Source organism: Rhinoderma darwinii, chromosome 2 (genome assembly GCF_050947455.1).
Source record: "Rhinoderma darwinii isolate aRhiDar2 chromosome 2, aRhiDar2.hap1, whole genome shotgun sequence".
In the NCBI taxonomy this organism is placed as follows: Eukaryota; Metazoa; Chordata; class Amphibia; order Anura; family Rhinodermatidae; genus Rhinoderma; species Rhinoderma darwinii.
The window spans coordinates 382,452,982-382,466,281 of NC_134688.1; the positions used below are offsets into that span (position 1 = coordinate 382,452,982).

The 13,300-nt window shown below is 41.4% G+C and overlaps 1 protein-coding gene across 3 annotated transcripts in view; it reads right to left on the reverse strand.

Moving 5' to 3' along the window:
• Positions 1-8,980: 8,980 nt before the first annotated feature.
• BCOR (BCL6 corepressor) overlaps positions 8,981-13,300 on the reverse strand; it is a 148,004-nt gene continuing 143,684 nt past the window's right edge. For all 3 annotated transcript variants that reach the window (XM_075853961.1, XM_075853962.1, XM_075853960.1), the window contains 3 exons: positions 12,322-12,399; positions 11,536-11,686; positions 8,981-10,195 (listed from right to left, as the gene is read on the reverse strand). In XM_075853961.1, coding sequence (XP_075710076.1) covers positions 9,904-10,195; positions 11,536-11,686; positions 12,322-12,399 — 521 coding nt within the window. In that variant the 3' untranslated portion in view covers positions 8,981-9,903. The remainder of the gene's footprint in view (positions 10,196-11,535; positions 11,687-12,321; positions 12,400-13,300) is intronic.

Consider the following 13,300-nt stretch of genomic DNA (forward strand, 5'->3'; position numbering starts at 1 on the left):
ATGCATAATTGAGTTGCTTGGCCTTGTTTCTACGTCAAATGTATGGATTTTTGGCAGCAGTTATTCCATGAATACCACTTCTGGACAGACTTTTCTGAACAGTAGATGGGTGTATCTGGGTCCCACTGATTTCTGCCAGTTCTGAGCTGATGACACTGCTGGACATCTTCCGATTTTGAAGGGAAGTAAGCATGATATGTTTTGATCTGCTGCACTAAGTTTCCTTGGCCGACCACTGCATCTACAGTCCTCAACATTAACCCTTTCTTTGTGCTTCTTAAAAAGAAACCCAAGTCTGCCTTGAAATCTTTGCCTGGGAGAGACCTTGCTGATGCATTATAACTACCTTGCATCTTGTTGCTGTGCTCAGTCTTGCCATGGTGGACCTGTGACATGAAATTGTATTCCATAACCTCACCTTTGTAGCAGAGTTTGACTGTTCATCACCCAGTTTTAAACCTCTTATAAAGCTGTTTCTGTTACAGTTAATGACTTTGTTTCAACCTACATATGAAAAAAAAACAGAGTATATTACTAAATTAGTGTATTACAGAGTATTACACATAATACTTTGGTATACCAGAGTATTATGTGAGTAAATTTACAGAGAGGAGGAGACCTCATCTCTCCTCAGTAGGCGTTGTCTCCTGCAGTGCTGTGACATTGTCCAGCCAGAGCGAACAGCCTCAGAGCGATTTAGAAGACCTACTGATCTAGTGAGATTTACCTAATTTCTGGAGACCAGCCTCTGTAAAACGGTCACTCCGGGAGTCACTGCCATTCAGAACGCAAGAGTAGAAGCGACGGTGAAGAAGAACAAAATACCCAGACTGCAGATACTGCTTACAGTAGCAGGTGCACCAGGGGGGCCCCGAAAAAACTTTTTGATAGCGCTGGTATTAAAAGAACGCTAAGAATAAGGGAAGATATGTGGTTAAAAAAAAAAAATTACCGGTCCTCTTTAAGGAGAAACCCGGGTATTTAAAAGATAGCAAACCTGTATTGAGGACATTGGGACAGATAGATTAAGACTTTTAATACTTTTGAATAACTTGTGATGTCACTTCCTTGTATTCTAGAATACTGCAGGAATTTGTAATAAAGGCGATCTCTTATCATTTGAATAATTATAGTCGATACAGTAGGGAGAGCAAGGAATATTTGATACTGTCTGTTGATAACTGTCATGTCCATGGCCGCGGGCCATCAGGCTCACTCACGTCCTGACGGCCGCAGCCATGGGTCTGCGAACGCTGGCCCCAGTCTTCTCCTCAGTGCTCACTTCCGCTCACCTCGGCCGGGTCCCGTAGGGTGTGCGCGCACGCTCGTGCCCGCTCTTACGTAAAAATAGCCCATGAGTACCCGCGTACCCGCTCTAATGTAAAATTAGCCCATGAGTACCCTGGACTATAAGAAGGGCCCAGCCCCTTCCTCCCATGCCTGAGCGTTGTTGTCGTACCCAAAGTTTGTCTATGCAAATGGTCTCCTGTGTTTTCTAGTTCCCAGTGTTTCCCGTACCTGTATCCTGTATCCCATGCTATCCTGGTCGAGTGCCGTGCTGAGCTGTAGTCGTGCTGTGCTGCATACAATGCCTGTCCTGCTACACCACGCCTGACGTCTGCCTTCTGCCTAGTCCCAGCCGAGCCTGACTTGCTACTGTCCGAGCTGCCACAGGTACACTATACGAACTATAGACTGTTACCTGCGCCCTGTTGGCCAGCTACCATACTGTCAAGGCGGTACAGCCGAGTGGGTTCACGAACCCAACGTGACAATAACCTGTTGAAGCAAAATTTCTTTCTCTTTAATGGAAACTATTTTTTGCAAGTTAGGAGTGTGTTTATGAGCGCAAAATTATACACCTCTTTTGCCAAATGATATATAGTGTGGAGCAAAGAAAAGTTTAGTTATAATTTAGAGAATACGTTCATTGATGACCTCACTTGGTATGGACGTGACATAGATGACCTTCTCATCATATGGACGGATCTTCTATGTGATATACCATGCTTTGTGGATTATATTAACAACAATATGTATAACTAAAAATTTACTGCACATTTTGATTCTAGTATAATTTCATTTTTGGATTTCTCACTGACGTCAGCAAGCAAAGACATTAAAGAATAAAACAGAATATAATACTATTATTCATTCTGATTCCTGTCACTCTTTTTCTATGTAATCAAAAATATCCCAAAGGCTGAATCGATAAGATCTAAATGCAATTCTAATTTTAGGTCAGAGTGTAACAACATCAGGTGTAGCTTAAAAACTAGAAGATATCCTAATTGGACTTGGACAGAGCAGAGAAATAGGTGGATGAGTTAGACAGGGGTTCCCTGTGTAGTAAAAGAAGAAAACAAATGTGGTTATCATATACCTACATTTTGAACGATATACAGTGAGGAATTTAGATCCATTAAAAACATTATAAATAAGTTTATCCCTGTATTATATCAAGATGAGACCTTAGTCAAGATTTTGAAACAAAGATTTAATGCATTTCAAGATTAGCCCCTACAATGGGAATTATATTATCTCCTAGTTCATTTATGTAAAAGAAACCTAATTGGACTTGGTTGAAACATAAGGGTATGTTCACACGAGGTCATTACGTCCGTAATTGACGGACGTATTTCGGCCGCAAGTACCGGACCGAACACAGTGCAGGGAGCCGGGCTCCTAGCATCATACTTATGTACGACGCTAGGAGTCCCTGCCTCGCTGCCGGACAACTGTCCCGTACTGTAATCATGTTTTCAGTACGGGACAGTTGTCCGGCAGCGAGGCAGGGACTCCTAGCGTCGTACATAAGTATGATGCTAGGAGCCCGGCTCCCTGCACTGTGTTCGGTCCGGGACTTGCGGCCGAAATACGTTTGTCAATTACGGACATAATGACCTCGTGTGAACATACGCTAAGGGTTATTATAGATGCGGTCATAGCTTCTGTAAAGCTTGCGTGTTTGCAGAAGTCACAAAATGTTTTTCTTCAGCAACCAACTGTAATATATGATAAAGAATGGCAAATATGCAGCATTCAGATTCTCGCAAAAAACTTATTTGTAAACATTTGCCTGATATTGGTAATGTTTCTGTATGTAATCCATTTATGGAATCTCGTCAAATGTACACTTAAAATCCTGCAGGATTTATCTTTAAAGGCATAGAAAGAGTTAATAGACCAGCTAGAGGAGAGGATCATACACGTTAACTATCAATCGTGAGGACTTTCATGTTAGGAAATCGACAAGCACAAGATCTTAATATCAGACAGAATATAATATATTATTAAGGTAATTTTATTATCTTTAGACACACTGGTTTTTGACATGTATTTTAAATACCATTATGATCTCATAATTGATTCTTTTGTGCAATTGGTTACATTTTTTCTATTGCGTAATCGTATAAATGTGCATCTGTTGTCTTTAATAACCAAGCTATAACTAAGAGCTTGTGAAGCTCGAAAAGTGTAAGCGGTTGTTAGCGATCTAGTAATGTTTAGTGGTTGATACATAACATCCCTTACAAGTTAGGGGTTAAATTTAATATCCGAATTTCCACGGATTTCGGATTACAGGTGAAGCACATGGCCAAAAACTGCATTGCAGAACCGTGGCCATTTGCGATAAAACACACAGGGTTTTTCACAGCAATTAAGCAGGACATGAAAAATGCAAAACCAATAAAAACTAGGTAAACCGCGATCAAAGCGCCCTGTGTAATTCCACATATAGGACTAGAGTAGTGACATTTTTTTGGAAACAGGTAGTCCAGGGTGCTAATGGGAGTTAATAGTGGTCTAGGTTTTAATTGTTCAATCCCTAGTGGTCTAGGGTAGTATGACGCAGCCAACCAGATATTTTCCTTGCAGGGAAAATGTAGTAATACATGGACGGCCCCAGTCCGATAGAGCAACAGCCACTGCTTGGTAGCATCTCTCTCTGCTCTGGCTCATATGCCCTAATAACGTCACATGGTAGATGGGGGGGGGGGGGCCTGTTGGGACCCAGGAGTTTTAAAGTGCCCCCTTAGTCAAAGACAAAAAATGAACTATAAACGGAGCGTGGAACAAAAAAGAGGACACCAAGTATGTTAACTATAATTTTGCAGTTTATAGATAATTTTTCGTTTCTGACTAGGTCGCTTTTGGTTACATGTTTAATCCCATAACATCCCAACACATTTATTCAAAGAGGTGTTTTGTGTGGCAACCTCTTCAAATCCTGCACTAATCAGCCCTATGTAAATCTAATCTCAAGTCTTCCTGGTTCTTATTACAAATAGTGAGTAAACAACTGAATTATAATTTATTACTGAACATATAGAATTTTCAAGGATGACGGGATATTTACATTATTTGGTTGCTGACTTTTCTATAGAATAAGGCAAACATTACACTCCTCATAACTTTATTCTCTCCATGGCTAAATTGCAAACCAATTATGTATTGAATGCTGAATAATAAAATTGCTGTTACACAGCTGTAGTGCTGCCGCTTTAGTTGTCTCTTTGTCTATATGATAATTTCATCTCCTTCTCAGGATGTACCTTTATGTCATCCCTTTATCGGTGGCAGTGTACATTGCAGAATCAATGTGATATAGACCTTTCTCGGCAGGGAAAGGTAGAACGCTGTTGTGCGAGCGCGTCTTCAGAAGGGATTAACGGTGTGTCCGGGCTCTTTCAAATTTCTTTTCTATGATAGGAAGAGGATTAAAAGAAATGTTTCATGTGAATGCGTCTTTGAAAACCCTGTTAATGTCGTTTATTAAAGTTTACATGGCCATAACTACTTTGTTTTGTTGGAATATGTAACACAGATATTTATGGTCGATAATAGACTAAATCTTACCTTATTTTGTAGCGGTTATTGGTATACTTGTGAGTAACTAGAAAGGTATACGCTCCAACATTTGAAATTTGAAGAGGTACACTGCCCTCCCCACCTGAAAGGAAGGTTTACAGCACCAAGTTATAAGGGGTGATGTGCATATTTTTCCCACTGCGTTCTCGATTTTTTTAGCCCCCAAAGATCCTGATTATAAGCATACCGCATTGTTTAAAAAAAATCCAGAAAGTAAATTATCATCATATTCAGGAACCATTTTTGGGATTTGTGTGATATGAATCTAAGGTTGCCACCAGGCTTATAACCGTCTGGTATTTGCCTTTATTTTAACGGCAATAGCAAGTGCAGTTAATTTTGCATTAGACATTGTCTGTGAAGACAGATTTGGATTGGAAGCCCCTCGTCTGCCCAGTCCCAGAAAAGTCAGGACTAGCTCAAGTGGCACTGGTGAGATTGCTGCAGGCAAGGCAACAAAGAGCTAGAGACACTCACATTCAACAGCAGGACATGGGCATCTTGTCTGCACGGCCCTGAGAGTGAAGCGCGGAGGTCGGAGGGGGATACTGATTTAGTTACAAACATTTTCTGTCTGAGGCTCCCAGACCTAAGTGATCACACAAAGTGTTAAGTCACACCCCGAAAAGCACAACCAATTTTTACCTGTTAGGGTATATTTACACACACCGGTTTTGTCGTCGTGATTTGCGCACGTCTCATGTAAGTAAACTCTAAACCTGATTGGTATTTTTTGGTGGAAAAGTTGGCAACCATACAGGAGTTCAAAATAAGATTTGTGTAAACAATATGTAATATGATATTCTTAATAGGAAAAGCCAATTGTTAGGCCTAGTTCACATTGAATTTTTGCTTCCGCCAGAGGTATATGCTGGGACGACCGACACATACCTCCAACGGAAGGCTGCAATGTATCAAACTATATAGGCATACAGTGGGATGTCACCCGAACCCACCCAGGCAGAGCACTACCTGAAGCGTTGTGCCCGGGGAAGCTTCTAAAATCACTATCCGTATATACTACAGCCCTAAGGGAAGCCCTTTGCGTCACTTATATGGACAGCTTCACTGTCCATATATGCAGTGGCGTAACTACCGCCGTAGCGGCTGCTACAGGGCCCGCGGCATGAGGGGGCCCGTGTCGCCCGCCTGCACGTGCCCCCACCATGGCCGGAGGCTCCGCTAGCAGCCGCTATGGCTGCTACAGCGCGACGCCACTGAACACTACGGCAGAGCAGGGAGGTATCTCCCCGCTCTGCCATTAAACAATAGACATGTATCCCCTATCCACAGGATAGGGGATACATGTGTGATCGCTGGCAGCGATAAGGAGAACGGGGGACTGAAAGTCCCCTGAAGTTCTCCATCACAAACCTCGGACATTCCGGGGTCTGCGTCGGCAGCTCCGTAGAAATGAATGGAGCGCCGGTCGTGCTTGTGCGCATGCGTGACCAGCGCTCCTTTCATTTTTAGTCAGCTGCGCAGACGCCGGAAGTCAGAGGTTAGTCATGGAGAACTTGGGGGACTTTCAGTCCCCCGTTCTCCCTATTGCTGCCAGCGATCACACATGTATCCCCTATCCTGTGGATAGGGGATACATGTCTTTTCACACTGTAGGTTGCATTTTTTTGGGGGGTTGGGGGACGCTGTATAGCGTTCCCTACAGGGGGGGCTGTATGGCGTTCCCTACAGGGGGGGCTGTGTGGCGTTCCCTACAGGGGGGGCTGTGTAGCGTTCCCTACAGGGGGGTCTGTATGGCGTTCCCTACAGGGGGGGGCTGTATGGCGTTCCCTACAGGGGGGGGCTGTATGGCGTTCCCTACAGGGGGGGCTGTATGGCGTTCCCTACAGACCCCCCCTGTAGGGAACGCCATACAGCCCCCTCTGTAGATAGCGCCATACAGCCCTCTGTAGATGGTGCCATACAGCCCCCCCCCCCCCCCTGTAGATAACGCCATACAGCCCCCTTTGTAGATATCTACAGAGGGGGCTGTATGGCGTTATCTACAGGGGGGGGGGCTGTAAAAAAGGCACTATCTACAAGGGGGGGGGGGTTGTGTGACACCCAGGGGAGGGGGGGCCCCAGTCAAAAGTTTGCTATGGGGCCCAGTCTTTCGTAGTTACGCCCCTGCATATATGGACTATTAGAAGCTACAGTACCAGAGCCGCCAGCCAGAGAACCGGAAGAGCTCTAACCGGGGACGCCAGCTCTGGAGAAGCACCTGACGTCACTGTCCATATATGGACAGTGATGTCAGGAGCGGTACAGTGCTGGAGTCCCCGGCCAGAGCATTAGAATTTCTCTGGGCGGGGACTCTGGCTCTAGAAGCCCCTAACATCACTACTTATATATGGACAGTAAAGTCAGAGCGTCTGAAGCATTTTAGCAGGGACTTTGGCCCCGGGGAAGTTTCTGAAATCACTGTTCATTTATGAACAGTGATTTTAGGAGCTTCCAAAGTTTGTGGGCAAAGCACTTCCGATGCTCTGCCTGGGGACTCCAGCATTGGGAAACTCCTGACATCATTGTCCATATGTGGACAGTGATGTTGAGCTTCCAGGCGTATACGTTCAACATATACCTGTGTGGAATGACATACAGTGGCATCAGTCAACCATAGGCTCCATTGTTAAAAAAAAAAAAAGAAAACATACAGTATACCGTGATATACTTTTTGCAGGATCCCCCAGATGGAATAGCGTAGACTGCTATGCTATTCCATCCTTAAAAAAAAAATTTAAAAAAAAGCCTGACAGACTAAAAGGACACTCTTTTGGTCTCTGTCGGGCTAATGGAGCCCTACGGACACATTAATTTTGTACGTCATAAACGCGGGCACAAACGTGATGTGCGCAGGCCTTTAATTGGTATGCCACAGAATTTATGACTTCAGGACTAGGGCTACACAGCGGTCTACAGGCAGAATAGCTCCAGTAACATCTGCTGGTTGAGACGGATCAGCACCATTTTTGGGGGGTTTTCTAGGAGGCAACTATCCAAAATGCAGCACATCGGTTTGTTTGTATTACTTGATTGCTGAAAATGGCAAGTGACTGTAGATATTTGATTGTCGCCTAAAGCTGTGTATTGAAAGTGAGATATTACAGCAACACCTTTAATTGGTGAGACTTTTGTAGGCTCATAGAAAACTTGATGGTGCTACCGCAAAGATCCAATCTTTCCTATTTCTATATGCAATATGATCACAAATTCAGCCCAAAAACCTGGGCTGAATTTCCCTATATTTATGGGGTTCAGAGCTTCGTTTTTATAGAGCTCAAAATCACCTGCTGCCCTTCACACAGCAATAGATATAAAATTCTAGCTGCCTTGAGTCACCACTAGAGGGAGCTTGCTAATAATGGATTTATACTGCTGCCATAGAATTCTTCAATACATTCATCTGAAGTAAGCTCCAGCAGGTGCTATCTTTAGGCAGTCTGAAATGTATGTTTCCATAATCAATATTTAGATGGCTGGGACCCACACTGATCACGGGGACGAGGATTTTGTATGGAGTGGTTCTATGGGAGTTATGGAAACAGAGCTGCTCAACTGCCAAACGTTACAATATTTTCCCTCCCGGTTAAGAGAAACGGGGAATTAAGGACCCTATATATAGGTACATGTTGATTGTGAGATAACTTCTTTAATGCTGTATTCAAACTGGTCTCATGGTTTCTTTTTTTTACTGGCTCTATTATGGTTCTGTTGTGATCTATTTTTCCTTATTATGTTTCTGTTTATTGTTTTATTCGCTATCATAGTGCTGCCTGCTACCCGGTTGCCAAAAAGCAACATAAACATAACAGAAAGGACCTAACGCAAGAAAAACTTTATGACTATGTGAAGGGAAGCAGATTTGGAGCTCTATCAGAAAAATAGAACTCCAACCCCTATAAAGATATGAATTTAATCAGCTCAGACAGGTTTTTTTTTTAATATTTATCAAGCCCGAAAGGATTTGACCACTTTACATGCTCCCTATGGAGCCCTGGCTTACAACATTGCAAACCTCAAATACTACACCATTCACACAATCCCTCCTGAGTTTAGTCAGTCTGCTGCAACTCCCTAAAAAGAAAGTGAGAAACACAAGTGCACATAATCCATTTACCGAACAGTTTTATTGCCTTTTTAAGAAATTTTTTTGTAAAATATAAATACAAAGGCAGGTGGTTTACTTACAAAGTTTAAACACAGATCTGAAAACATTGCACACACATCTCAGGAAATTTGAGTTTATATACAATTCATCTGGACTGCAACACTTTATTTTACAGCTTTATTATTTTACAAGCGAAAAAAATAGCTCAAATTCCGTCTTTAAATTAGAGCATAAAACGTCTGAATGTATGTATGTATATATTTATACAGGCGTGTGCGTACACACACATATATATAGATGCACATATACACACACGCGTATATGAACACACTCCATTGAAGTGTGAAAACTAAAATTTCAGATTTTAAATTAGATTACAAAACTTCAAACAACTCTTTGTATATGTGTGTGTGTGTAATATATATATATATATATATATATATATATATATATATATATATAGAGTGCATCATTTTATTTATAATACAAAACTTGGATCCTATCCAACATTATTTACCAAAAACAGGTAATTTTTGTAAACATAAAAATGTCATGAAGTGCCACTTTTTGTCCACGACTTTAAATACAAATTATAAAGTATTTCTCGTGCCTTCAGTGCTTTGCAAAAGTCAAAGTCTTAATTAAGAAAAATATATAATAAAATAAAGTGTTACAATTAAAAAATCAAATTATATCTCCCAAAGCAAAATGTGCACTGAACTTTTCAGGACCATAAAAATCTATTTAAGTTTTCTGGGGGGGAAAAAAAAACAAAAAACAATTTCATATATGGAGATATATATATATATTTATAGATATTATATATATATTTTTACACCGGTATTTATAGAATAGTGTTCTCTCTATATCACATATTCACAAAATAGAAATTATTTTACAGAATTGGGTAAGGACTTGGCTTTTTAACAACTGGCGAAGGACGTGTCTCCTTCAGGATCCAACCACTCAATGGAGGATCCAAGTAATGTTTGCAGTTCACTTGTAAATTCCACAAGCTCCAGCATTTCTTTGCTGTCTGGACTGAAGCGTTCAAGGTCTTCTGGTGAAGAAAAGAGCTGGCTTAGTGATACTTGCTTGTAGAATTCTGCTCCTGAAATACTGACTATTTCAAGGTGAGGATGCTCGCTGCTGAACGACTGGGCGGACGTCTTCAGCTGCTTGGTGACGTCAGATAGCAGCAACCAGTTCCTGGGCCTAAAATAAAAGAACAAAAAACTATTTAAAATGACTGTACTAGCCGAATCTACAAAGAAATATATACACATTATGACAAATTGTAATCTTTATCTTGCATGTGGGTGATAATGAAGTAAACATGTGCAGCATTTCATCTTCTGTGTCTATCAATAGATTTTACTACAGCCGTTGATGGACATTATTGAGCGGTGAATTCCACATTACCTTCCACAGCAGATTGACCCAGGGGTATGGACCCCTCATTCAGAGGGTCAGTATTCAGAAAATATCAGGGTCTGAATAGTTATTCAGCTCTACTATACAGTTTCTTTGCAAATTTCACTAGTCATGTTGCTACGAATTTAGACTACGGCACAGACATATTGCTACATGTGCACAGTCTAGTAAATGGCAGTAGGGGGGGGGGCAGAAGCATAAAATGTCAGTCACCCAAGTTTGCCTGCCTATCCCAGTCTACGGCGCTATTAGGAAGGGGGGGGGCTATGGGTTAAAGAAGATTTAGGCCAGATGTGCTATATGATATACTCATTTAAGTGAACTACACCCAAAAGGTTTTACTAGATTTTCCCAAAAAATCCCCATTCATCCAAATTTCTAACTTATGAGGAGGATCTTTCACTTGAGATAAATAAGAGTCCCTTTCTTTCTCCTGTCCTCTAGGAATTGACAAGTGTCAGGGTTAAAATAACACAGTCCTGCTCCCTGTTACAGCCTGCCAACAGATGCAGATTTATGGCTCCTGCTGCATAGGTAGACAGCCACAAGGGGCAGCGCTGAGATCCAACGGACTTGTCCAATTCCCTTTTCAATTCCATTTGAAATGCCGAAAAACCTGTGAATTGTAGAGGATGGTGCGGCGGTAAATTAGAAATTTGGGCATGGAAATGTCTCAAAACTCCACCCAGAGCTTTGTTTTCAGACTGGTGGAGTTCTCCTTTAATCATTTCAGAGCATTAGGTCTTAGGTTCCTTTGAAGGGAGAAAAAGTGGGAATAATTGGACTAAAGGGCAGCTTCCAGTTACTTAGAAGAATCTGTTCAGGTGACCCTCAGATCTCAGAGGAGAATATGTGACTATCAAGTCCCCTGATGGGTACTTTGGCAGGCTGCTCCGTGAGTGCCATGGCACCCTCTAGTTCAGTGTTACTAGGACATTTTAGAAATATAATAAATGAAAAAAAGCCTGTCCTAGTGACATCTCCCCTTTAAAAAACAAACAATTTCGTTTGAAAAGATTTAAAGAATAGACTATAGTGGAGCTAAAAAATCAACCTGGAAATAAAGGGCATTTATTCTGCAACATTAAGACAGATTATAAGATATTACCAAGATAGCTTACCCCTGTGAGAGCGACACCTGGACATTATAACAAGGTAGGAGGGGGCTATCGGAGAATTCAAACTCAAAGGCATCGACACAACCGTCTTCTTCATCATCATCGGGACCTGGCGGATTTGCCAAAATGTCAAATCCACTTTCATCCTTTGAATCTGCAGAGACAAACATTAAGAAGATGAAATACCCAATTCATATTTTTCTAATGGTTTCTAATGATATGTAAATGATGTGTTATGCAGACACATATTACATATACATGACTACACACAGGTCTTACAATGACCAGAACTTAATGGCATGGCTAAAAAAAATATACATGTCAAATTGACTACGAAGGGGCAATTTCTATGACGCGATTGCAAATAAGCAATTTACCAAGTAGCCATATTGTTTTGTCCGTCAAGGCTTTGGTTTACAACTTCCATGCATAGGATTTCTATGTGGTTGATCAATTGTTCTTTGATCATTTTGCCATCACTACACGTTTTCTTTCCATGAGTGATAATCGCTATGTGTATGTGGGCCTTAGGCCTCGAGACGTGTTCATATTCCCATGAGCTAAAAACTTTGCCACCTCAGCTTCATGTAACATTTACTAATTGAGGTAACACTAGGAAATAATAGTATATTACACAAGTTCCAGCACCCATGCCTGGTCACAAGACAGACTGATCACATGATCAGTCACTGACTAAATGACAACTTATTTCCCGCAACATATATCTTATGATCTGCATCTGAAGAAATTTTTGTTTTCTAATTAACAAGACATATTAATGATTCTCACCACAGATGGAACTGCCAGAGAAATCCCAAGAGAGTCCGGGGTCATCCCCATTCCGACCTTGCAAATCTGTTAAGTACTCTAGAAGAAGGGGGAGGGGAAACGTTAGATGATGCCAAGCTCCATATTTTCATATTATTTAACAACTTCTTATGAAACGGTTTGTTTTTTTCCCCTTCAGTATTTACATTTGCGATAAACTGCCTTCGCCTTTACACCAGGTCCTGCATTTACTCCTTGTGACTTCAGTTGTCATTATAACTAAACAGGTCAGGAACCCTTTTTCTCGGCTGGATTTCTACTATACGGTTTCTTTCCGTAGGACAGACCGTCAGTGCAACGTTGTGCAGCCAAACTGTCCATCCCTGTTTGTTTTTAACCCTGTGTTAACACTTTAGATCTTTTTTCTCAGCTGAAAACGCTCCTAGGGATTAGCTACAGATATGCATTTACAGAATGAAAAACACATCGCTCTGGAGACCAGGGAAATAACGCAGCCGCATTACGGATGTGTTATACGGAGCTATAATAAGCCGCCTACAGACTGCTATGGGCCACCATTTTATATGGTGGCTTTATCTCGCAAATTTTGTATGAATCTGTGAAAAACAAAAATGATGGCATGCGGCTTCGCATAAACTGTTATGGAGGTATTCCATAGGAGCATTGTTGCTATTGGTGTTAATCTGGAGAATGTTTTTCACAATCGTTAAATTAATGATTCTTTCAGAGAGGAAAAAAAAAAAAGAGCCAATATAAAAATGCATCAAATATGGAATCAGTTGTGATACAAACACTGTCTTAGCACAAGTGGCAAAACCGCAAAATAGAGACGGTCTCCCCTATAAGACACATGTGGTGCTAGTCATCTATGAAAGAATCTTGTGTAAATTTGTTTTGACTCTATGAAATATTTTTTGTGTCTTAGAAACCAGCATCTAAAGCAATTCAGTCTAAACAGTGGCAATTCTGACAGCGGGGG